Raw genomic sequence first — 27,287 nt, forward strand, 5'->3', positions numbered from 1 at the left:
TTTCTGGTTTTGGCTGAAGTCAGACTTTGGTTTCAGCATGATCAAGTGGAACCATTCTCTGACCCACAGCGATTTAAATAATTAAAACTTCCATTTCCAGGCCAGACTCCTATTGCTTGCCTTCACACTGCTCCCTCATCTTCAAAACTAAGAGCGCTGGCTTCCCCATCCCTCTGCTCCCTCTGACCTTTCACATTAAACTTTCTGAGTTGACAAGTTAAGAAATAAAAAACTCCGCAGCCCTTTGGGTTTGCTGGGCCCTGTGAAGTTTGCAGTCTGCAGCTGTGATTGCCGTGCACCTTGACAGTGGCTCTGTGAAGCAGATGGGAAAGATAAATGACAACTGCCGTCTCGCCGACGAGGACCACCCAGAGATGCTGGCGCTGACTTGTTCCCAAGCCCATAACCGTCTTCAGGGCTGGGTCTGTCATACTGCTCTGGTACCATGTATAATGCAGGTGCTGGCTCAATTCATAACCCGAGGTCCCAGGAGGGCCCCTCTTCATCATCACCAGTGTCGCTCCTTCGGGAAGGGCCACACTCTGGAGGACCAAGGCAGACCTAACTTGGGGAGCACGTCCAACATTTCCTGAGCCCCTGTGTGTCAGACTCTGCACTGCACATTTTCTCACATGCCATCTCATTTGAGCATTCACTGATGCTCAAATGAAGGCTGTAAGTAGCAGGGCCAGCTTCATGGACCTGTGACCAGCACAGGATTCGTGCTTAGCTCCGAAGCATGCCAGACTTGGTTTTATGCCCAGCACTTATCTTTTTGAATTTTTAAATAATTTTTGAAAGATGACCTCACATTGTCAGTTCGCAGTGGGCCCTCAAATTATGGAGCCCGTACTGTACACGGAAAAAGGAGTCGAGGCTCAGAGAATTGAAATAAGTTACCTTAGATCACACAGCTAATAAATGGTAGAGTTGGGGCTGGAGTAATTTCTCCTTTTGCTGCTTCATTTATCGAAAATACAGCCCTGGAAAGAGCCTTGCTTGAATTGTGCTGCAGAGAGTGATGAAGCAAGATAAATTGTGCAGTAGAAACAGTGATTTTCCATGGAGATTTGCTTCGTTAAGGGGTTTTGTGTTGACTTCACACTGGCTGATTGCCGCCTTCTTCCTTGAGGGGAGAGGCCATTTCTGTCATTTTTCTTTTTGAGGTTTGCCTGTATCAGGGGGCCACTCAGGCTGACCAAGTGGGTTAATGGTTTTTTGTTTTTTGGTTTTTTTTGCAAAGTAGACCACTGCGCTCACCTGGGTGAGCTGGAGAAACTCAAGGACTTACCGGGAAGGTCCATGTTAGGGAGCCAGTAGGATCCAACATAGCCCTTGGATTACGTGTGCCATTGCTCCGTCAGTGGCAGAGGTTCATGGATCCCCAAGCCAGCTTCTCCATCCATCTTTGCTCGTCTCTGTGTGTCCTTATGTTACCGACCGTTCCATTCTTGACTCTCCTGGGAGATTCCAGTTTTGCTCTAGATCCCTCAGAGGCTGCTGACCCGCCTCGACGTGGACCAGTTGGGGCTGGGCATTGCCCTGTGGCCATGTTGGTATGCTTATAGGACACCAGCAGGATGCCTTTGGAAGAAGCTTTTTTTTTTTTTTCAAATAATTTATTTTTTAATGTAAGTTTTATTTTTAACACCAAAGCCATTTTGTACTGGTGAATAGCTGATTAACAATGTTGTGATAGTTTCAGGTGAACAGTGAAGGGATTCAGCCAGACATACACATGCATCCATTCTCCCCCAAACTCCCCTCCCATCCAGGCTGGCACATAACATCGGTCATGTACACCCTGCTGTATTTAAAATGGATAACCAACAAAAACCTGTGGTATAGCAGAAAAAGGAGCTTTTAGAATGGGGCAGAATCAGTCTTGCCCTATGCCCTATCCAAGTCATTGCTTGACCAGTCTCCCGGGACAGGTTTTGAGTCAGCCATCCGAGCTGAGTTCACTGCTTCCAGAACAGGACATACCCCTAGATGGAGAAGGTTCTGGGCATCCCAAAGGGACTGGCTAACCTCCCTGGTGATCTGCTCTGTTCTCCCTTCACAGCCGCAAATCCTCTGCTCTGCTCCACTGCCCGCTACCACTGCAAGAATGGCCTCTGCATTGACAAGAGCTTCATCTGTGATGGGCAGAATAACTGTCAAGACAACAGTGACGAGGAAAGCTGTGAGAGTTCTCAAGGTAGGAGCCTCCCAGGTTCTTAAAAAAAAATAAGTAATTACGACACCGCACCACGGTAACGCCAAAAAAAAGCAACTCCCATCCCACCTCCAGATACAGCAGCTGTGTTCATTTCTGCTCTTGCCATGCAGCTCTCATACATGTGGTTTTAACCACAACCCACCTACCGTTTTGTACTTCATATTTCTCATGCATAAGATAGCAAATGCACATTTTTCTCTTCAAAACTGTAATTTGCCTAGCTGCATTGCATACCGTGACAGTGCTCTCTACTATGGTTTTCTAAGTAGTTTCACTGTTGGGAGCCACCGAGGTATTTCCATTGAGTTACTTCTTCAGGATAAATTCAGCGGAGTAAGACATCTGCACAGTTCATAACTACATCTCATCATGTAGCTGCTGGGAAATTTTTAAAAATTTTCCACTGGTGCTAGTATTGTCTGTGTGTATCAGGTTTACGGTAATATCCCAAGAGTTCACTCTTGTCCTCGTTTCCCTGTTTTGGCTGATTTAGTAGTCATAGAATGACAGTTCCCCAAATGCTTTAGTTTGCATTTCTCTGATGATGAGCTAAGTTAACATTTTCTCCTGGGTGTTTACTACTTCATTTCCTCTTGTGTGAATTGCCTATTCCTCTCAGAGCTGTTGAATGGAAACCAAAGGATGCATTTGGGGATGGAAGGATGAGCTTTTTAGGGAACCCAGAAGGACACTGAGGGGTCATATCCTCCCCTGTTAAAACTGACTGGATACCTTTTCTTATTCATTGACTCTTTTCCAGTTAACACATATTTATTTCTTCAGTGATTAGAAAAAAATACAAAGATTTTTAAAATGCATGTCAATTTTAAGGCATCCTAAAAAGTATATATTTCTAATGTTATAAGCTGGTATCATCCATATGCAATCCTTATTTTTCTCACTTAGTATTATGTTGTGATCCACCCATATTATTTTGCTGGTAGAGATTATTTGTTTTGACCGTTATTCAGTATGCCACTCTATGATTGTATCACTGATTACAGATTTAATAATACTACAAAAAAGAAAAACAAGATAAGGATGGATAACTGGTTAACTCATATGTTGGGAGGTAGGATGAAGTTAGATGGAGGTTCCTTTCAAGGTCTTAGCTTTAATTTTGGTAGGTGTTTATTACATTGTTAAGAATGAATGAATGAACAAATGGGCCATGCATAGACCCCTGGTGAGAGTGGGCCACACATTAAGGCTTATGATCAATCCATTCCATATGCCTGAGGTCCCTAGATGAGAAAAGACAAAATCTGTATCTACTTGGACTTTGCCAAAATCTGTACAGAGAGCAGCTCTGGGAGGTGGGTCTTGGGCAGAGTTAGCCTCTGATTGTCCTGGCCTAGAAAAATCCCCTTTTTGTGTCCTCTCCTCATGAGCGGCTCTCAAAGTTCAGTTCTCAGACCAGCAGGATCGGCATCACTTGGGAACTCGTTACAGCAAAGTTCAGGCTGTACCCAGACCCATCGAACAGACCCTAGGGGTGAGTCCAGCAACAATCTGTGTTTTAATAGGCCCTCCAGGTAAATTGAATTCACGTGGAAATCTGTGAACCACTATAATCCATTAGCGATATGAATGTCCCTGTGCTCTGGGTGTAATTCTAGTATTGAAGAGTATGCTTTTGTCTGTCAGGCAGCTTCTAAATGCAAACTGATGGCTAATTTTGCTGCTGAAAGGGCACCAGTGTGCCACGCTGGGGGAATACCTGACCTATCCAGGGCTTTTAAATGTCTTCCTGAAGAATTTCAGAGGCATCTTGAGTAGACACTATATTGTGTAGGATTTGACCTATTGTCATCTTAATAATAGCTAATGTTCATTGATCCCTGCCCTGTACCAGCTACTGTGCTGGGCACCTTCTGTACGTGAACTCCTTTAGTCAAAATATTAATTCATCCCAGCTGCTTCTGCTGGGCTTCTGGTCCTCAAAAATTGCATCATTGCTTCCAGTTGATGTGGGAAAATAAAGTGATATTTTATGATGCTTATTTTGATGGAATGGAGAAAACTGACCCCAAGACAGGAAATAGGGTACTTGAAATACTTTTCCTCTAATTTGATGAGGGTATGAAAAGGTCATGTCTCCACTGAGAGACTCCAGCTTTGTGTGCGCCTCTCCTCTCTTCTTCCTCTCGTCCCCATTTACTTTCTTTCCTTACATGTGGCCTTGCAAAGCAACAACAAACCCTGCCAAGACTTGGAGGCGGGAATGGGACCGTGAAAGTACAGTCATTACTGTACCTTTCAATTCCAGATGGGATGTATTGGAGGCCAAAGAACACTCTGGTGGAATCGAATTTTAACTGGGGCTTCACTGATTGGAAGTGTAAACCATTACAAGTCAATTCCACAAGCAGTGGCTTTGGAGCAGTCTTTGCATGTGACTTTCTGTTGCTTAGGAACCTTCCCTGAGAGGGTGCATCTGAGGGTCAGCAGGTGCTGCTCTGCACAGATTGGCTGTGGCCAGCACCTAGGTGGTCTTAAGCATGCTGGATTCAGTCCTAATTGAACTGATAGATTCTTGCCAACTTTGGATGCCTAACTGATGATGGCAGGCTACCTTCAGTGGTCCCTACCCCCTAGGGTTGATGTTTTGGTAGAATCCCATCCCTTTGCTTGTGATCTGGACCTCATGACTTGCTTTTTTTCCCCAATAGTGGCAAATTACACATAACAGGGTCTTTCCAGGTGGTCCATTGGCCAAAGAATCCACCTGCAATGCATGAGATGAGAGTTCATTCCGTGGGTTGGGAAGATCCCCTAGAGGAAGGCATGGCAAGCCACTCCAGTATTCTTGCCTGGAGAATCCCATGGATAGAGGAGCCTGGTGGAGCTACGGTCCGCGGCGTCACAAAGAGTGGGACATGACTGAAGTGACTTAGCATGCACACGCCCCCTCATGACATAAAATTTACCATATTAACCATTTTTTAATAAATGGTTCAACAGTTTACCTTATTGTGCAGCTAATCTCCAGAACTTTTCCATCTTGCCAAACTAAAACTCTATACCCATTAAACAACAGCTCCCCATTCCTCCTCCTCCAGCCCCTGGCAACTGCCGTTCTACTTTGTTTTTATGAATTTTACTATTCTAGATACCTCCTATAAATGCAATCGAATAGCATACTTAACTTTTGATGACTGGCTTGGCTCACTTACATAATGTCTTCAAGGTTTATCCATGTTGTCGCATGTGTCAGAATTTTCTGCCTTTTTACTTAAGGTGTATATCATACTCCATAGTACACTGGTACCGCATTTTGTATATCCATTTATCTGTTGATGGACACGTGAGTTGCTTCCACCTTTTGGCTATTGTGAGTCATGCTGCTGCGAACACAGGTGTATAAATTGTGATTCACTTTTAACAAAGAAAATAGCAACAGAAGTGATGGGATGTCAGTTCCAATGTAAGATTACAAAAGACCCCACGTCTGTTTTTCTTACCGTCTTGCTCACTCTAATGCAGCAGCTGCCATGATGTGAGCTGTGCCATGGATAGGCCTGCGTGGCAGGGAACTCCAACCAAATGCCCGTGAGGAACTGAGGCCTCCAGTAACCACAAGGGTGAGCCCAAAATTGGCCTCTCCCTTGGTCCAGCCTTGAACTCTCTGCGGGCCAGGAGATGACCGCGATTGTAGCCTTCTCTAACTGTAGTAAGCAGAGCTCAGCTACTCCTGGATTTCTGAGACACAGAAACTATGAGATAATGAACATTTGTTTTTTTTTTTAAGCCTGTAGGTTTCAGAGTAATTTGCTATGCCATACTAGAAAATGGATACCATGAATAGCTCTTATGTGGGCCCCACTTCTGATCATTCCAGTCATAGAGAGCTTATGAAGACTCAGGTGATGGTGAGAGAGGGTCAGTCCTTTGGACAGAGATCAAACAGGGTGTGTACAAGAATAGCCATCACATTAAGCGCTAAGTGGCAGGCCCTATTCCAAGCATTTGACTTACATTTTCTACTCAGTCCTCACCAAATCCCTGTGACAGGAGAATCCAGGAACAGAAAATGACCCTCATTTTTCTGGAGGAAGAACCCGAGAAACAGAGAAGTTCCATAGCTGTGGCATGACCACACAGTGAGTAGGCGATGAAGCCGGGAACTTAGGTCCTCCAAGGTACAAGTTAACGTTCTTCATCACCCTGTGCTATGGCTGTCTGGGTACCACTGTCCTGGGACCAGGAACAGCAGACCTTGTCCCGCCTTGGTCCCTTGAGCTCAGCGGGGAGGTTGTGTATGAGGCTGGCATATTTTCCTCTCTTTGTATTCAAGTTCTCCTCTCAGACAGAAAGACTAATGAGGCCTGCCCACCTTCCCCCGGGTGAGGAATGCTAGGAAGTTAAGCTCTTTTGAAGAAGCCACCAGTGCCGGGGTAGTTAATTGAGTGTATTGGCACTTGGGTTGCAGTTTCTTTATCTCGCTTGCTGTATCCTGGTGATAATGCTTAGAGAAGAATTCGGAAAGCTGGCCGTGAGGTTGGGCACCTCACCAGAAGCTAACAGTGACGGCTTTGTCCTGTTTCTTCTGTAGGATTGGGTGTGTGCGTGTGCGTGTGTGAGAGAGAGAGAGCACAGGAGCTGTCCTTTCTGGCACTTTGGTCAGGAGGCAGGTTATGGCCTGCCCCCAGGTACCAGGCCCTGAACTGTATGCAGGGGATACGGAAGTGGTCTTGGAGTCTCCTCTTGAATTATGTTCTTCCCTATAGCTCATATGTTGAAGTCCTAAACACCAGGATGTGACCTTACTTGGAAATCGAGTCCTTGCATTGAAATTAGTTACAATGAGGTGACACTGCGGGGGGATGTACCTCTAACCCCATGTGACTGATGTCCTTCTCGAAAGGGCATGTTGCGAAACAGACTCACAGAGGGACGTGGAGACAGAACTTGGGTGATATAGCTACAAGCCAGGGGACACCAGAGATTGCCAGCAAACCTCCAGAAGCCGACAGAGAGACACAGATTTTCCTTGACGGCCCCTAGCAGGAGCCCGCATGCCAGGACCACAAGACCGAAAATGTCTCGTTGAAGCCGTCTACTTGGCACTTGGTCACCACAGCCCTAGGAAGGGCATATGGCTCTCAGGAAGTCACACTGAGGCACACCACAGCCCTGCGCCAAGTGCCACGGCAGAAAGACAGACAGGGGGGTGCGGAGCTGCTAAGAAGGGAGCAGAGTGCAGAATCAAAGGGAGGTGAGGACGTAAGGGAGTCGGGAAAGCGCTCGGGGCCTTCGTGGAATAATCAGGACAGTCGAGCGGGCCTCCTCCTGGTGGGGAGAGCGCTGGGCCGAGCCGTGCGTGGTTAATGGGCCGTCTCCCAGCGTGCATTTTGAGATGTTCATTTTCTATACTCGGTGTGCAGGCCTCATTAACTCTGTCTCCACAGCAGCTCTGAGACTGAAATCAGGGTGCCAGAACACCTCCGGCTTTCCAGCCAGTCCTGACCAAGACCGTCAACGCTTCTGCTGTCCGGGCACCTTAGGACGGCGGCACTCGGGTCTTCTACCGCCTGGTCCTAAGCCCTAGCTGACCTAAATTAGCCAGTCACTCTGAGGATTGCCTAGGGTGAGGGGTTGAGGGAGAGATGGAGTTGGGGGCTGGGGATTGTAGATATAAGCTTTTATATGGAGAATGAACAAACAACAAGGTCCTACTGTAGAACATAGAAAACTGTATTCAGTATTTTATGATAAACCATCATGGAAAAGAATATTTTAAAAAAGAATATATATGTGTAACTGAGTCACTTTGCTGTATAGCAGTAATTAACATGTTATTGTAAATCAACTATATTTCAATTTAAAAAATCTTTTAGTAAATAAATTAGCCAGTCACCCACTCAGATTGGGAGCTGGAGCCTAGCCTTACGATGGATAAATAATTAGCTGCAGAAAGGAAGATTTCGGTGTAGTGATTGCTTCTTAGTTATGCTCTCAAATAAATACCTTAAATGAAGCCTGACAGCAAAGGGAATCAAGGAGAATTCCTTGCGGCCGCTGGGCAGAAGGATGAGCCGTTGGGACCGCCACTGCTAACGCAGGGGCCTTCACGCATGGCAAGCAGGGCCGTGTTCTGTCTGGTCCAGTGTGCGAGCTGGCCCTCATGCTGCGGAAATGTGCAGCGTGGTGTCCCTTCCCAGGCCTCTCCTCCATGCGGGGCCTACGGTGGGTGGATTCTTCACTGCGGGTCTTCGGTCCTTCCCCCTACCCTGTGACCTGGCACAGTGGCCAGAGGAGGTTCCCTACCTGCAGATGCCAGGCTTGCTCTGACTGTGGGATGTTGGCAGACTGACGATAAAGGAGCCTGGCACGTCCTGTGCCCTTGTGCTTGCTCTCTTTCATTCTAACATCTGCCATGAGACGACCGACTGCTGGTCCAAGGAGAAGTGACACATGGGTCAGACCTGAGCCCAAGTCACAGCCTGGGGTCGGTCCCAGCTGACGCCACCAAGATGCAGCCCTCCTGCAGACCCATGCGTGAGATACTAAATCTCTGCTGTGGCCGGAGATTTTAAAGTGTGTTTGTTATACAGCAAAACCCGGCTAATATCATGTCCTCAGGAAATGTGTGTGTGTCTGTGTATATTTATCAAGTAATATTTATTTACGGCTGCTATGTGCTGGGCACTGGGCCCGTTAGACACAGGGACATACCTTATTTTGACAAATACCAAGATGCCATCAAGTGTAAGGCCCACTATTGTTTTATGTTTTGCTGAGAAAGAGGAAATGCTGACAATTCAGTTATGATGGACTATTGATTTTAAGATGTGTCCCAGTTTTAGAATGTTAGAATGGGAGGGGGGAGAATGTGGATCTTAGAGTGGAGGATGGCAATAGGAAACAAGACAAGTGTGGTCTCTGCTCTGTTGACACCTGCATCCAAGTAGGAAAAATAGGCATTGAGTTGGTTACTGGTGTGAGGAGTGTGTGGGAAAGGCAGAGGCAGGATGCTGTGGAAGTGAATGGCAGGAATTTGAGACCTTCTTGAGAAAGTGATGCTGAAGATGAAGGGACTATAGGCTGTAGGATCCAGCTCTGAGCATGGTGACAGCGTGGTGCATCTGAGGGCTTCCCAGATGGCTCCGATGGTAAAGAACTGGCCATTTGGTGCATTTGCAGGACTGGGCAGGGTGGGCGGGGCGGCGGCGGGTGGGAACAAACAAACCACGTGGCGCCCTCTGGTGGACAAGAGAGGAATAACTTGGAAGTAAGTTGGCGCCATCCGCAGTGGTCTGTGGTGTGGTGAATTGGAGCCACATTAAGGATCTTGGATTTTCTCCATGGACACTCATGGCAGTCTTCTTTTCTGGAAGAGAATTCCAGAAAAACTTCTGCTTCATTGACTACACTAAAACCTTTGACTGTGTGGATCACAACAAACTGGAAAATTCTTAAAGAGATGGGAATACCAGACTACCTTACCTGCCTCGCAGAAATCGCTATGCAGGTCAAGAAGCAACAGTTAGAACCGGACATAGAACAATGAACTGGTTCCAGATTTGTAAAGGAGTACGTCACGGCCATATATTGTCACCTCGCTTATTTAACTTATATGCAGATTACATCATGTGAAATGCCAGGCTGGATGAAACACAAGCTGGAATCAAGATTGCTGGGAGAAATATCAAAAACCTCAGATATGCAGATGACACCACCCTTATGGCAGAAAGTGAAGAGGAACTAAAGAGCCTCTTCATGAAAATGAAAGAGGAGAGTGAAAAAGCTGGCTTGAAACTCAGCATTCAAAAAACAAAGAACATGGCATCTGGTGCCATCACTTCATGGCAAATAGATGGAGAAACCATGGAAACAGTGAGAGACTTTATTTTCCTGGGCTTCAAAATCACTGCAGATGGTGACTGCAGCCATGAAATTAAAAGACACTTCCTCTTTGGAAGAAAAGCTGTGACCAACCTACACAGCATATTAAAAAGCAGAGACATTACTTTGCCAACAAAGGTCCGTCTAGTCAAGGCTATGATTTTTCCAGTAATTATGTATGCATGTGAGAGTTGGACTATAAAGAAAACTGTCAAAGAATTGATGCTTTTGAACTGTGGTGTTGGAGAAGACTCTTGAGAGTCCCTTGGACTGCAAGGAGATCCAACCAGTCCACCCTAAAGGAGATCAGTCCTGGGTGTTCATTGGAAGAACTGATGCTAAAGCTGAAACTCCAGTACTTTGGCCACCTGATGTGAAGAGCTGACTTATTGGAAAAGACCCTGATGCTGGGAGGGATTGGGGGCAGGAGGAGAAGGGGACGACAGAGGATGAGATGGTTGGATGGCATCACCGACTCAATGGACATGGGTTTGAGTAAACTCCGGGAGTTGGTGATGGACAGGAAGGCCTGGTTGCTGCAGTCTGTGGGCTCTCCAAGAGTCGGACACGACTGAGCAACTGAACTGAACTGAACTGAGTCATGGATCGATGTATGACAGTGATGATAGTGGGGTTAGTGATGACAGTGGGGATGGACAGGGTGATGGCTTCAGGATGTATTGGCAGCTAGCATCGCTAGTTTGGGGGCTTCCCTGGTAGCTCAGCTGGTAAAGAATCTGCCTGCAACGGAGGAGACCCTGGTTCAATACCTCGTTTGGGAAGATCCCCTGGAGAAGGGATAGGCTACCCACTCCAGTATTCTTGGGCTTCCCTGGTAGCTCAGCTGGTAAAGAATCTACCTGTAATGTAGGAGACCTGGGTTTGATCCCTGGGTTGGGAAGACCTCCTGGAGAAGGGAATGGCTACCTACTCCAGTATTCTGGCCTGGAGAATTCCATGGGGTTGCAGAGAATCCGGATGCGACTGAGCAACTTTCACTTTCATTTTCACTTTTGCCTAGCTTTGATGATAAACTCCATGAGGTTGGCCAGGGGTAGAAAGGGCCCACAGCAGGTCTCCATGGGGGTGCTATTTTTATGGGACCGGAGAACCTACTGTAGTATTTTCCAGTTAGGCCTGTTCTTTGCTTTTCCACTCCAGCTCCCCAACCCTGCAACTGGCCTGGGTAGTTGAGAGGAAAAGGAGCTTACGCTTTTGGAAGAGACCTTGGCTTTCTGTCACAAAATGAAAGCAAGTGATGTGCAGCCAAAGACATGTAAAGAAATCATGGAGGGCATGAGATGGGAGACGTGCTAATTTTTTGTTTTGTTTTTCAAGTATGAATGGAGAAGAGCTTTGTATAGTTAAAAGATAAAATAGTAGTCTGGGGTTAGGGCATCCAGCCCCAAAAGTCACAACCTAGAATTTAATGGGCGGTCAGTATTCACTGCAAAGCTCATGTCACCAGATGAGGTCAAGAGCCTCATTAGAGGGACCCTGGGAAAGAGTCGTCACTCTGAAAGAATTTATTTGGCCTCACCTAGAGTTAAACTGCTGGAGGTACGATTAACAGGAGGGATGTAGAAGCCTTTTTTCTACTTTTAATTTGAGACTTTGAAAACCCAGCTGGGCTGGGAGAGGCAGAAATGCTGACTTCGATGGAAGAACCAGAAGGAGGTTGAGAGAGGTTGATTGTGCCTTTCTGTACCTGTGGGGTTCTCTTCTTAGTAATTGAGTGTTTGTCTCACGGAAGCCTCCTTCCCTTTACCCACTGCAGCAGGCGCTTGAGATTTCTGATGTGTCCCTCATTTGGAAGCAAGTCAGAATGATTCTCCACTCATGAGAGTAATTGCTTCCTGATCTCGTAGCCAGCGTGCTCATCTTCCGAGCTGTTTCTCCAGTCTCCCCAGCTCCCCACACAGGTCCTCTTTCTCTTTGCATCTCCTGGCTCCTGTCCTCATCTGTTCCTCCCTCTGTCCCCCTGCCTGGACAGCTGGCAGAGCGTGTCTCTTCCTGAGGCAGACGGACCAAGTTTCCGGGCAGGGGGACCCAGTGTGGGGCTCTCTGCGAGTTTTTTGAGTCTCCGGACAAGCCGTCTTGTGCGGTCTGATTGTGCGGGGGACAATTTGTCTGTCTGTGGACAGCTTGTGGCCCTCAGCTCCCCACCCAACACCCTTTTACCATCTTGACTCTTCCTTACCTTCATCAAACACTAATCATTTGCACTGTGCCTGTTACTGCCCGGTTCCCCCTGGGTTCTGGAAGAAACACAAAGCTCTATCAGAGCACACTTGCTCATAGTCAGTAAGGGAGAAACAACGCCCTGTGGATAATCACCCTGAAGTGTATCCCTGGGTCAGGAAGATCCGCTGGAGGAGAGCATGGCTACCCCCTTCAATATTCTTGCCTGGAGAATCCCCATGGACAGAGGAGCCTGGTGGGCTACAGTCTATGGAGTCGGACACGACTGAAGTGACTTAGCACGCACAGACTCGTGATTAATGCTGTAATAGGGGAAGGAGGAGCATGGCTTGCCGAGACACGAGGACATGATTAGTCCTTGAGGGGCGACTGTTTTTCCTAGGGGAATATGGCAAGACTTCAGAGGATGAAATCTCTGCCCAAATATTGAGGATAAATAAAAATGGACCCAGAAACAAGTACAAGGCTGGCATCTAGCCAGAGGGAACAGCATATTCAGAGGCAGAGAATCCGGATGGCCAGAGCAGCGTGTGTGCTTGTGTGTGGAGTGGGGTGGGGTTTTCTGGGGTGGGGTGGGGGGTGAAGCTATCAGGGGGGTTGAGGCTGGCTTGTGCAGGCCCCCTCCCTGCATGCTTCAGTTGGAAGGTGGAGCCGGATGAGGAAAATCAGGAGAAATGAGATGCTCTGCTCTGGTGACAGAATCCACAGTGGGGGCTGGTTATCATTGCCTGTGATGAGGATTCTGATCCTCTGTGGATCTTATGGAGCTTTGTGGTCCCACTGGCAGAGGAAATCTAATTGAGACTTGCAGATATTGTAAATGAGACGGTGGAGTGACAGCTTCTGTGAATCCCCCAATGTGAGAATAGCTTGGGAGGTTAGATGATGGCCACACTCTGGGGATTCCCCAGCTCCCACCCCTGATTTGAAAATCTCCCTTGGGTCACACAATCCAGTAATTATCTTGAGGGTGGCGGTGGTTGGAGGGCCTCTGGTTTGGCTACCTGAGAGCTCTGTGGCCTGTGAAAAATAAAAATGTGCTCTGATGTTGCAGATATCTTGTCGCAGCCCCTTTCTTGTTCTCTCCTTGTTTCTCTCTGGAAACTCAGCAGGTTATCAGTCTGGTTACTGTTTGGTCCTGGAATGCTATAATATGATTCTTACAAATGTTCCCTTTCCCTGAGTTCCCTTCCTTGAGGTCTTGTGCCCTCTGTAATGTGTGTGCCACTCAAATTACCATCAGGGTCGGCTTTTACTGAAGGTCTTCTTTTGCTGGTGCACTGCTGGGTGCTCTGAGAAATCAGGAAAATTTCCTGAAGCTGCTCTGTTCTCTAATAGCTTAATTTTCAGCTAGAGAGGAAGACCAGAAGTACAGAACCACTCCTTTGACCAATACCACTAACCTGAGAAATGTCCCATGAAGCCCCTGCATTTGACAGTACGTCGACATTAATGCTCCATGCCTTCTGGGGCCAAAGTATATTGGATGTCATGCTCGTTGCTCTGTCCTCGGCTCCTTCTCGACTGTCTGCTCCACTCATGACCTCTGGCAGGGCCAGCCCTTCACTTTCCAAGGTCATTCCCAAGCACCTCAGTCACTGTTGACTCAACTAGACTTGGACACCTGACCCACGGCCAGTCAGTTCCTGGGCCGGCCAGCAGTGAATCAGAATGGCTCTCTCAAGCTCAGAAGCTCAGGGTTGAATCAGCCTTAGGAAGCTAAGCAAACATTGTGTAGAGATAGGACCCAGCCATGTGGAAGCCACAGGTGGGAGGGGCAGAATTCACAGCAGAAGGGCACTGGTCTGCCCTTCCCAACCGTGTCTTCCACATGGCTAGGTCCTATCTCTACACAGTGTTTGCTTAGGAGACATCTAAGAGGCCTGAGGTGGTAGTCCCCAGAGAGAGATGGGTAGAGTATGGGCTTTATCTTGGACGGCTTCCCAAGTCCTGGGTGTAGCTCTCATGAGACCCAATATCTCTAGCTTTCACTGAAGCCTCTGGAACCTGGACCAGACCTTCTTCTTCATTTGAACTGGCTTGAGTGGGCTACAGGGATAATCTGCTGAAAGAGTGCTCAGTGTCAGTCATACACGGCATCACGCAAGATTTTCATACTTCAGACGATCAGGAGGGTCTTGAAAGATGGGAAAGTAGAGAAAACACAGATAGGAGCAAATGTGGGGGCATCTTTAGTATCCAGTCGTTAGTGTTTTTTCTCAGATTCTTTCTAACACGAGGTTCTTAAAGGACTTGAGACAGTTCAGGAACTATGTATTAGTTTAGGAAATAGGCTAAGCTGCTGTAACAAAAAGACCCCATCATACAGTGTCTTAAATGTGATGGAGGTTATAACTGAAATAAGTGCCTCAACTAAGATGAACTCTCTCACGTGTAACCTCGCAGGGATGAGCAGTCTGGGTCAGTAGGGAGCCCTCCCCTAAGGATGCTGCAGTGGTCACTGTTTCCCAGACATCAGGAAGGAGGACAAGGGGGGAGGCCAGATGGACTGCTTCACTTTTAAGGCAACGAACCGAAAATCACTTTTATTCCTAATCCAGAGACCTGAACATAGTCACATGACCTTAGCTAGCTGCAAGAGAGGCCGACAAAGGCATTCTTAATCATTGTGGGCACTTATATGCTCAGCTAAAACCCAGGAGTCTATCTGCAAAGACAGAAAGGGAGGATGGAGAGATACTGGGCCATAATTAGTCACAGTCCCTTTTAAACTGAGCTGATAATTCAGGGGGTTGTGCATGCCCACACCATGTCCTGTGGGTTCTTTGTGTGGACTGCCACCAGACCACAAATTTTTATCTGAGTGGCACTGATTCCTGCAGCCTGAGAGAGAACATTCAGGATGTGCTTTGCCTCTTCATGCTCTCAAGCAAAACAGGTCTGAGCTGGAGTGCCCTCCTGTGCCAACCAGGGAAACCCAGTTATACGCCCAGTAGGGGAGGCACCTCTGCATTCCCAGGTGTGCAGTTGAAAAGGCGCTTCATGTATTTCTTTGTTCCTTCATGATCTCACTTATTGTAAGCCTGTTGTGGACCCCGTGCAAGCTTTTATCTTGATTTTGGAGTGTGATCAAGGTGATAAGTTATTCTGCAGATGGCAGGAACATGACTTTGATTCTGCTTTTTTTCCCCTGGAGTCAGTGGGCCTCAGATTTGGGTCAGTTTGCATCTGAAGGAAATCTCCAGGGACGGGTGCTTAGTCCTCATTAGCTGATTTGTTAGGCAGGCTTTCCCATGTGGCTGAGAACCTTTTATAGTGTTTCCCTCCCACTTCTTTGGCCTCCCAATGCCTGTCTGCTTCCGTTCTGGAAACGTGCATTTGGAGAACGTGTCTGTCTAGTGTGTCCTTCCCCCCACCCCAAGCCCACATCCCCATGCTGTCCACAGCTCAGTTACATCCTTTTTTCTCCCAGTCTGCGTGTGACAGATTTAAAGCATGTCCACAGACCCTTTGGCAGCCTTCCATCAAGAAGTGAAGCCTTCCTTTGGAAACTGGGCGGACTTATTTTGATCAACAGAGAATGATAGAAGTGATGGCTGTGTGACTTCTGTGACTGTGAAAGGCCATGCAGCTTCCTTTTTGCTCTTGGAATGCTCCTTGTTCTAAGCTTCAGCAGCCATGTAAGCAGTCCAGCTGCCCTGGGGCTGCCATGTTGTAAGGAAGCCCAAACTAGTCTCCAGGGAGAGACCTTGGAGAGACCCGTGAGAGAGAGATTCCTGGGCAAGCCCTGTCTGACTGCAACACTGTGTGAGACCCCGAGCCAGAAATGTCTCTCCTTTTCCGAAATCCTGAACCAAACAAACTGTGAGAGATAACAAAATGCCATTGTTTGGAGCTATTACATTTGGGGAAGATTAGTTATGCAGTAGTAGGTAACGGGAACCTTGGTCAGTTAAAAGACATCTCCCTGGGCTCCCTGCAGGGAAGAAGCTGATTGGCTTTAGCTCTTCACTGGGCCCCTCATTTCCCAAGCGGGCTTTCATGGGGCTGTTGTGTGCCGAGTGCTCCCAAGGTAGTGTTGCGCATGTGGACTGGAAACGCTGCTGACCCGCAGGCTCTGCTGTGTCGTGTCTCAGTCACACAGTCACCCCATAATTCCACCCACAGTCACCCCATAGGGGCTGCATATAGTACTTCTGATGGAAGCTGAGACCAAGTCTATGCCCACCACTTCCTCAGTGTGAGACAGATACTTGACTGGGTGGAGCTTGATTTTCTCTGCCAGCCCAGTGTTGGCATGGAGGATACAGAGAACATTTAACGTGAGAAAGTTTAAAAAACAACAAAAGAAAAGAATCATTAGGCTCTGGGTATAAATTTAGGAGCCATCTGAGTTCTAAGACCTCCCCATCGCCTTGCAGTGGTATTAGCCATACTCATGACACAACATGAATGAGCCAGCACTCTCAAGGGCCCAGACTCGGCCCAAGGTCACCTGGTAGCTCTGCTAGTTAGCAGCTCTGTGACTTTGGGCAAGTTGCTAAACCAGTCTGAGCTTCTTCAACACCAAGATGACAAGGGCTGGCTGGAGGATGGCTAGAAGGAAAAGTAAGAGAAGGCTGCAGAGCATAAAGAGAGCAGGTGTTCCTGAGTGCAGGTTCCATTCCCCAGGGGTCAGCATTCCTCTCTGTAACCAGCAAGCACCATAGCTACTGGCCAGAGCTTTTTCTCTTCGGAGAAACACTAAATGGAAAAGAATCAGGTAAGCTCTCCAGGGTGCTCTATCTCTGACAGCTAACAAGGTTTTCTCCTTCCTGCCTACCAGCAAGGAGCCAGGGCCTGGGCTTGGTTTCATCTGGCATCTTGCTTCCTGGCCTACAAAAGTGGAAACGGCGATGGAACATTCCAGACTGTGAACATTCCCATAGAAGTAGGGTGGGACAGACCCTCTGCCAAGGAAGCAGGGATGAGAGATGCTCAGGAGGGGCTTCTGCTGTCAAAGTGTCTCCATAATAACTTCCCTGGTTATGTCCTCAGACAAGCTGTATTATTGGTAGATAACAGGGGTGAATTCATATTAGCAGTTATTCGTTCAGCAGGTGTTACTGAATGTTAGGTGCTTGACAAGGATCGTTGAACAAGTGGCCCTCCTCCATTACGTGGTTCTCTCCATTTCTAAGGACTGGCACCAGTTTGAAAGCTATGTGTGAATCTTGATTAGTTTGGAAGAAATTAACTTTGATGATTTATCAGGAAGAACAAAGATTTGCCTTCCGATTGCAGGAGTCATCTCTTAGAGCAAAAAAAAAAAAAAAAATGTAAGATGTAGAATCTGGGAGAAAAGGGAGAAAAAAGTCTCTGGAGTGACTGATCATCCATTCTACACAATCACACTTGGAGACGTGCGAAAAAGACTAGTCCCCCCACCCCAGACTAATTTATGGTGTGTTTCCTGTTAGAATTGCAAAATTCGCAAAGAGGGCATTAAAATATGACTTCACATCATATTTAATACATGCTATATTTAAAACTGGGATATGAACAGAAACGTGAAGCAGAAACTGGCAGGGTCCTTGCTGCTTTCTGAACTAATCTCAGTTCTGCTGCTGGCTTTGTTTTGTCTCCATTATTCTCCCTTATTGTTTTCCATTAAAAGTACTTTGAATCAGAACCACACCATGAATTTTCAAAATTATTCAGCTAGAACAAGTCAGAAGCATCACAGCATCCCAGCTGAACTGGACCGGTAATCGTCTGAGTCCCCGGCTCCCCGCACAGGCTGACAGTGTGCCCGGCAGCGGGATGACCGTGGCTGCGGTGATGTCCACAGGGCTGCGGTCCTCATGGGCTCTGCCGCTTCAGAGATGCCTCCAATGGCACTGTTCTCTGCTTGGTCACCCCTTTAGTTCCCAATCTGGTAGTAAAATTTAGATGATTCTAAGATGTTTATATCCCCCGAGAATAGATCATGAAAGTGAAAATGAGCAATGAGCGTGATCAGGGTTCTATGGAGGCAGAAATAAGTTAAAGAGGAAGGAAGTATGGTCAGTGGCAAGGAGTATTTGGAGCTAAAAAAATGTTACCCTGGAGAAATGTAGCGGAGAGAGAGGGCATTTGGAAATGTTGATGGTGAATTTCAAAATCATGGGGCGGTTGGTGGAGACATGATTGGCATTTGGTAGATGGGGTCAGGGAAATTCAATGCCTTTCATTGTGGGGTACGGTCTCACAAAGAAGCATGCTCCCCACCCCCAAATACCATGAATGCTCTGCGTGAGAAACTTGAGATAAACTCTTTGATCTTTTAAAGGAGACAACAGAGATCCAGAAAGTGATGTGGTTTGTCCAAGGTCACACAGCTTAGAAATGACAAGAGTGGACAGGAATCCAATTTTTCAGACACTAAAAATCAGGTCCGTTCCCATTATGCTTCCCACGTGGGGCTTCCCAGGTGGCACAGTGGTAAAGAATCTGCCTGTCAATGCAGGAGACACAGAGACAAGGGTTCCATCCCTGGGTCGAGAAGATCCCCTGGAATAGGAAATGGCAACCCACTCCAGTATTCTTGCCTGGAAAACCCCTTGGACAGAGGAACCTGGCAGGCTCTTGGGTTCTCAGAGTCAGACACGACTGGGTGACTGAGCATGCGTGCATGCATGTGATAACTCTATGTTTAATTCTTTGAGGAGCTGCCAGCTTTCTAAAGTGGCTGCACCATGTTACATTCCCACCAGTAGAGTTCCGATTTCTCCAGATCCTCACCAACATTTACAATTGTCTTTGTATTGTTTATCATAGCCCTCCTTGTGGTGTGAAACAGTATTACATTGTGGTTTTGATTGGCCTTTTCCTAATGACTAATGACTCGATGGACGTGAGTCTGAGTGAACTCTGGGAGATGGTGATGGACAGGGAGGCCTGGCGTGCTGCAGTTCATGGGGTCGCAAAGAGTCGGACACGACTGAGCGACTGAACTGAACTGAACTGAGCTGAATGACGTTGAGTATCTTCTCATGTGCTTATTGACCATTCATTTATCATCTTTGGAGAAATGTCTCTTCAAATCCTTTGCCCATTTTTAAGTTGAATTGTTTGTCTTTTTGTTGTTGAATTGTAAAGGTTTGTTATATCTTCTTCAAACAAGTCCTTTATCAGATATATGACTTGCAATTATTTTCTTCCATCCTGTGAATTGTCTTTTCACCTTCTTGACAGTATCATTTGCAGCACGAAAGTTTTTAATTTTGATAAAGTTCAACTTCCCTGTGTTTCCTTTTGTTGTTTGTACTTTGAGTTTCATATTTAACAAACCATTTCCTACTCCAAGGAACCAAAGACTTACTTACTGTGTTTTCCAAGGGTTTTCTAGTTTTGGCCCTTGCATTTAGGTCTGTGATCCTTTTTTAGTTCATTTTCCTGTGTGTGAGAGTCGGGAGTCCAGATTCACTCCTTTGCCTTTTGATATCCAGTTGTCCCAGCCCTTTTGTTGAAACGGCTGTTTTTTCCCCTGTTGAATTGTCTTGGCACCCTTGTCTGCTTTGTCTTTAATAAATAAACTGCCTAGACTCCCTTAGCTGTATTTCTTGTCTGGGGACAAGTTCACAAGTAGTGCGTGACAGTCCTTTTCTTCTCAAGATTTATATTCATAAATGTTAGGATGAACCAACAAACACACTTGAAAGGAGACAAAGTTGTGTGATGATGTAGCAAGTATTTTTTTTTAAGTGGTCACATCTCTTCCTCATTGGAGGACCTCATCATACCATGTACTTCCCCTTCATCAAGCCCGTGGCAATCTTTCATCTGAATAATATATATATTTTTTATTCTGCAGGTAGTGGTAGTAGCAGCTCTAGGTGTACTAAGTGGAAACTGTCATATGTGTGTTTAACTATGTTCTGGGTGCTTCTCTGAGGATTTCATACAAGTCAAACATTTAAATCACAAGAACCCCATGAAGCAATAATTATTATCCACATTTTATCAATGAAGAAAATAAAACCTCATAACATCACTATTTGCAGATGACGTGATTTTATGAATAGAAAACCCTGAAAACTTCACCAAAAAAAAGCTACTAGAAATAAGTATTACAGTAAATTTGTTGGGAACAAAATCAACATACAAAAATCCGTTGTGTTTCTATGTGCTAACGATGAGCCAGCAGAAAGAAAACTTAAGAAAATCTCTTACAATTGTAACAAAGAGAATAAAATTCTTAGGAATAAATTTAACTGAGGAAGTGAAAGACCTGTACACTGAAAACTATAAGATACTGTTGAAAGAAATTGAAGAAGACATAAATAAATGGAAAGATATTCAGTGCTTATGGAGTGAAAGAATTAACATTGTTAAAATGTTTTTATTACCTAAAGCAATCTACAGCTTCACTGCAGTCTCTGTTAAAACCCCAAGGACATTTTTCACAGAAATAGAACAAAAAAATTCTAAAATTTGTATGGAATCACTAAAGACCCAGAAGAGCAAAGCAGTCCTGGAGAAAAAAAGACCAAAGCTGAAGGTTTAATATTCCCAGATTTCAAACTATGCTATAAAGTTATAGTAATCAAAACATCATGGTACTTGGCAGAAAAATAGATTCAGTAAGTCCCTGGCAAACATGTTCCATTCTGAGAGTACATTCCTAAGTCCCATTTGTTCGGAAGTCCAACAGAGTTAGCTTAGGTATCCAACTAACACAGCCAGCTAAATAGTAATGTGTGTGTGCGTGTGCGTGTGCGTGTGTGTGCGTGTGTCGTGTCCAACTCTATGAGACCCGATGGACTGTAACCTACCTGGCTCCTCAGGGATGGAATTTTCCAGGCAAGAATAGTGGAGTGGGCAGACATTTCCTCCTCCAGGGGACTCGTCCCAACCCAGGGACTAAACCCAAGTCTCCTGCGGTTTCTCATTGCCAGATGGGTGCTTTACCACTGAGCCTCCTGGAAAGCCCAGTGGGATATGATAGAGTGGAATATTCATATGTATATGGAATATACATGTAATGAGTACTGTTCCGTTTTTTAAAAGATAAAATCCTGCCATTTGCAACAACATAGATGGTATTATGCTAAGTGAAGTAAGTTAGATGGAGAAAGAAAAATACCAGGTGATTTCAGCCCTATATGGAACAAAATCCCCCAAATAAGTGAATAAGCCAAACCAAACAAAGACATAGGTGGAGAGAACAGAGTTACTAGAGGGTCAGGGTGGTGGAGAGGGTGAGATGGATGAAGAGGATTAACTGTATGGTGATGGATGGAAACCCAATATTTGGTGGTGAGAACACAGCATTTAGTGTACACGCAAGTCAGATAGAATATTGTACACATGAAATTCATATAATATTATAAATCAGTGTCACCTCAATAAAATAAATTTTTAAACCACTGTATAAGGACATAAATGGTAAAATGATGAGTTTATTCTTTGAAACAAACAAACAAACTGAGATCTAAGAGACCCAGATTTCAGCTTAGAAGTGGGATATATCACTATGTCACCATAGGTGTGGACAAAAACCTGCAAATACCAGGTGTGGGGTCTTCAGAAGGATCCAGAGGAGAAGATGGGACCACTGTATGGAGACTGCCTAAACATCACCAGTCCTTTTTGCCTTTAATAAATATTTTAAGGGGCTTCCTGGTGACGCTAGTGATAAAGAACCCACCCTACCAGTGCAGGAGACATAAGAGATGGGGGTTTGATCCCTGGGTCAAGAAGATTCCCTGGAGGGCGGAATGGCAACCCACTCCAGTATTCTTGTCTGGAGAATCCCATGGACAGAGAAGCCTGGCGAGCTATAGTCCATAGCGTCACAAAGAATTGGAGATGACTGAAGCGACATAGCAGCAGCAAATATTTGAAGAATTAATTTTTAAAAAGAAAATGAGGCCCAGAGAAGTTGGTTAATTTGCACTGGGACACCCAGCTAATAGGTGAAGAGGCCAGATTTGAACCCAGCAACCCAGCTCCAGAGTCCTCACTTTCAACATTTCAGCCACGAAGCTGAACTGCCTCCCCCATTCATGCTTCTGTCCCTGGTCCCCAGCACACACCCGGCACTTGGTAACCATTTGTTGAGTACAGAGTTGGATGAAAGGAATGAACAGCTAGAGGAGCAATTGAGATAGAACAGCAGTGGCCTAGGGAAAGGAGGATTGTTTTACGGGAGAAAATTAGAGGACTGAAATCCACAGATAGAGCCTGCCTCCCTGAGAGTGATACCCAAAGCCAGAAGGTGCCTGGGGGAGAGGAAGTGCTTACCTGAGTTCACCTTGCAGCCTGTGGAATGGGCTCTGTAAGGAAACTGGCAGTTCCATTAGGTCAGCATATGCACCCAGAGCACATGCCCCTGATGTTTAAAGGGAGCTAGCTGGGGACACCTGTGCTCTGCAGGGGTGCAGGGCAGGTCTGGCATCAGCAAGACCTCAACAACTCTGAGAAGATACTACAGGATGTGTATCAAAGTACTATTGTTCCAGCAAAACATTGTATGTGTGTATTAGTTGCTCAGTCATGTCCAGCTCTTTGCGACCCCATGGACCGTAGCCCGCCAGTCTTCTCCATCCATCGGATTCTCCAGGCAAGAACACTGGAGTGTGGGTTGCCATTTCCTTTTCTAGGGGATATTCCCTACCCAGGGATTGAACCCCGGTCTCCTACATTGCAGGCAGACTCTTTACAGTTTGAGCCCCCACGCAAGCCCGCCCAGCAAAACATTACTTATTGTGGAATTCAAAAGCGGTATTTCAGGAGAGAGACCTTCGCAGAAATGTTCAGGTGGCAAGAGTCGGTTTCTGTGAAGGAGGAACATGTGATGCGCTAGCCGAGGTGATTGATGCTAGGAATTCTTAGCTGCTCTGCTTCTCTCACGGTCTTTGAGCCTCGAGGTCGCCTCCAGCTTGGAAGGGTGAGAAGACCACAGCCAAGGTGTGAGATGGCCTTCTTTGCAAATGCCATGCCCACCGCCCCAGGATCCCGGAGAGAGCAGCCGTCAGCAGTGGTTTTGCCCTGGTGCTGCCTACGGGCATCGTGCGTTAGAGGTTCACACCATATTGAATCCTTTGAGAAAGTTTCTCCTATTACAAAGATCCCCATTTTACAGGGGAAGAGACGAAGTTAGGGAGGTTATGGGACTGGCATAAGGTCACTGTGATGGTTGATTTTATGTGTCCCTTTGGCTAGTCATCCCTTAAGATGACCAGAGAGCCGGTAAAACATGTCTTGGTGTGTCTGTGAGGGTATTTCTGGAAGACATGAGCATTTGAATCATGAACTGTGTAAAGCTAACAGGGGAGAAGGGTGCTTCCCAAGTGTGGGTGGCCCTCAACCAGTTCTCCACAAAAAGGTTGTGGACAGAGAAATTCACTGTCTCCGCTTGATGTGGATCCCCCATCATCTCCTCCCCTCTGACTTCTGGACATCAGTGCTCCCCGTTCCGGGGTTTCAGATTCAGAGCCTTACTCTGCGCCTCCAGCCTGCAGAGGGCGGGCCGTGGAGCTTCTTGGCCTCCGTGATCATCTGAGCCATCCCTCCTAGTAAATCCATCAGCCTGCCTGCGTGTGCATGCGTGCGTGCGTGCGTGTGTGTGTGAGTGTGTGTGAGTGCGAGTGTGCACACGCGCGCCTAGAGTCCTGTTGGTTCTGTCCCTCTGAGGATCCCTGAGTGTAAATGGCACAGCCGGGATTTGAACCCAACACTCTTGTGACCTCGGGGGCAAGCTCTTAACTACCACATTCTAAAGACATGATCTCTACCTCCTGGGATCTTAGAGTTTGGCTTGGGTGACCAGATACACGGACAGAAAACAGTACATCAGAGCTGTGCCCCGTGGTCACGAGAGTAAGTGAGGGACCTAGATGAAGGGCTTGGAGACCATCGGAGGAGATTCCCTCACTGTTTATTTACCTCCCTGTGCACGTGCTCCTCCGGACGTTAAGTACTTGAGAAGATCCCCACAAATGAGTAATCACCAGTGAGCATTTGAAATGTGCATAACGAAACACGAGAGTGGTTGCCCAGTCTGTAGTTTGGGAGGCTGTGGCTGATGCGAGCCAGGCTCGGCTCCGTTCTGCAAGTGGGGCTCAATTGTGCTCGAACCCCTGTTGCCATTGCTTCTGGGAGAAAAAAAAAAGTGAACTCCCCAGTGCAGAAGCTCACCCCAGGCTCCGCAAGCATATTTTAAGCCTCTGCTCATGGCACATACTGCAGTCCTGATGGCCAGAGTCAGTCACGTGGCCAAGTCCAAGGTCAATGGTGCAGGACATGTACTCTACCTCTAATGAGAGAAACTGCACGATGGCGTGGCCAAGGGCATGGATGCAAGGAAGAGTGAAGAGCTGGGAACAGCGATATATTTCATACTGAGTTTGGAGGGGGAGGAGGCTGTGGCCACAGATCCCTGCCCTGTGGCCTGGCAGATGCCTTGTTTTCCAGGAGACTAGCCTGGCCGTGGCAGAGCACCTCCCCACCGCCTTAACTCTCTGTGCCAGTTCCCCAAACTCCGGACGGCCTGCTGCAGTTGTAGAAGTGGCCTCTGGCTCCAGCCAGCACTCCCTTTTATTGAGTCTGTCTCTGCCTCATTATTTACACAGACAGTAAAATAAAGCTTAACTCAAAATTACCGTAAGTCAGCGCATCCGAGTGAAGCCGGCATCTGGGCCTTCACAGTTGAAAGCAGACTAAATAAAAGGGGGAGGGAAGAAAAAGAAGAGCCTCAAATAAAATGTCAGGAAGTACTTAATTACATAAAGGTTATGCATCTGCCTGCGTGGTGGTCTAAAGCGGCTGATGGCAACAGCTGGCCGAGGAAGCTGGTCTTCAGTGCTATTTATGTGTTTATCTGGTGCCTGTCACCATAATAGCTGTAAGCAGTATTGATTGCAAATTAATTTGGCCTCATTCCTTCTCTTCCTTGGCTCTACCCTCCCCATGACCTCCCCTACTAGAAGAGGAAACTGATTGAACACGTGGCAAAAACTTGGAAGTTTGGGGGGATGGGCCTGGGCAGAGTCCACCAGTAACCCACAAACAAGCTTTTATTATATGCCCAGCACTTGCCTAGGTATTTTTTTTAACATATATAACTGACTTTTCTAATACTCACAACAACCCTATGAGGTGGGTATTATTCTAAATCCTATTTACAGATGAGGATGCTGATGCCCAGAGAGATTAAGTAACTTGAAAAAGTCACACAGCGTGGGTGTGGTCTAGCAATTCACTCAACCGTGGCCCTCTTGATTGGGCACTGTCAGATGGCATTTGGGGAGTTCTTTCATGTACTTGGAGTGAGATTAAGCTCTTCACCAAAGACTGCAGTGCCTTGAGGTTCCAGCTCCAGCCAGGCTCCAACAGCTTTTCCTGATATTCCCTGCCTTTTCCAGCTGGCTCAGGCCACACTGGTCTCCTTTCCTTTTCTTAGACGGGCCAGGCTCCTTCTGGTCTAACGGCCTTTGCAGGTGCTTTACCTCTGCCTGGAACTCTGCACCGGCAAGGATCACAGCCTCCCTCGTCACTCTCTCTAAACAGGCTGTCCTCTCTTTGCCCTTAATATTCTCAGTTACAGCGTCCTCTGGGTTTCTCCTGGGGGGTAATTAGGTGTTTACTGGTTATTGCAGGTTTCCCGTTGGACTGTACCTTCCATTCAAGCAGGGGTCATGCTTGTTTGTTTACCTGTGTGTTCCCAAACCCTGAAACCCAGAGGCAGTAATGGGCTCTAGAGCCTGGACTTTGGAAGCAGTTGCCTGGTTCAAATTCCAGCTCCACCATTTACTATGGACTGTGTTGTTGCAGGAAGGGGGACCCCTTCCAGGGCCCGAAACTGGGCTCTTGTCTAACACTCGGAAATGAATTGTCCGAGGAGACACATCTGCTGACAAAGCAAGAGATTTTATTGGGAAAGGGCACCCAGGTGGAGAGCAGTAGGGTAAGGGAACCCAGGAGAACTGCTCTGCTGCGTGGCTCGCAGTCTCGGGTTTTATGGTGATCGGATTAGTTTCCGGGTGGTCTTTGGCCAATCACTCTAATTCAGTCTTTCCTGGTGGCACACGCATCGCTTAGCCAAGATGGATGCTAGCGAGAGGGATTCTGGGAAGTGGATGGACAGGCGGTGCCTCCTTTCGACCTTTCCCAAACTCTTCCGGTTGGTGCAGGATCTCCTGTCATAAAACAACTCATGCAAATGGTTACTATGGTGCCTGGCCAGGGTGGGTGGTTTCAATCAGTGTGCTTCCCCTAACAGTGTGACCTGAGGGCAATGACTGTATCTTTCTGTCCCCTGTTTCTCCATCTGTAAAATGGGAGCCATGATACGGTTATTACACAGAGTGAACTAATTAACCCATAAACATGCTCATAGGACAAAGGATGATGGCTCAGTGGTAAGGAATCCGACTGCCAATGTCTGCCAGTGCAGGAGATGCAGATCCCTGGCTCGGGAAGACCCCCTGGAGGAGGAAATGGCAACCCACTCCAGTATTTCTTGCCTGGAAAATCCCACACAGTCCATGGGGTCACAAAAAGTCAGACACAACTCAGCTACTAAACAACAACAACAAAAGATATACAGTAAGCATTCAGTAAATATTAACTGCTATTACGGTCACTATTCACATTCGTATTCAGTTCAGTTCAGTTTAGTCACTCAGTCGTGTCCGACTCTTTGCGACCCCATGAATCGCAGCACGCCAGGCCTCCCTGTTCATCACCATCTCCCGGAGTTCACTCAGACTCATGTCCATCGAGTCCCTGATGCCATCCAGCCATCTCATCCTCGGTCATCCCTTTCTCCTCCTGCCCCCAATCCCTCCCAGCATCAGAGTCTTTTCCAATGAGTCAACTCTTTGCATGAGGTGGCCAAAGTACTGGAGTTTCAGCTTTAGCATCATTCCTTCCAAAGAAATCCCAGGGCTGATCTCCTTCAGAATGGACTGGTTGGATCTCCTTGCAGTCCAAGGGACTCTCAAGGGTCTTCTCCAACACCACAGTTCAAAAGCATCAATTCTTCAGTGCTCAGCCTTCTTCACAGTCCAACTCTCACATCCATACATGA

General features: G+C 46.8%; 1 protein-coding gene across 1 annotated transcript in view; it reads left to right on the plus strand.

The window, feature by feature from the left end:
• LDLRAD3 (low density lipoprotein receptor class A domain containing 3) overlaps nucleotides 1-27,287 on the plus strand; it is a 269,205-nt gene that overhangs the window by 144,531 nt on the left and 97,387 nt on the right. The window contains exon 4 of the mRNA XM_040259025.1: nucleotides 2,066-2,200. Within this exon, the coding sequence (XP_040114959.1) occupies nucleotides 2,066-2,200 (135 nt within the window). The remainder of the gene's footprint in view (nucleotides 1-2,065; nucleotides 2,201-27,287) is intronic.

The sequence above is a fragment of the Oryx dammah genome, unplaced genomic scaffold (assembly GCF_014754425.2).
Source record: "Oryx dammah isolate SB20612 unplaced genomic scaffold, SCBI_Odam_1.1 HiC_scaffold_17, whole genome shotgun sequence".
Lineage (NCBI taxonomy): Eukaryota > Metazoa > Chordata > Mammalia > Artiodactyla > Bovidae > Oryx > Oryx dammah.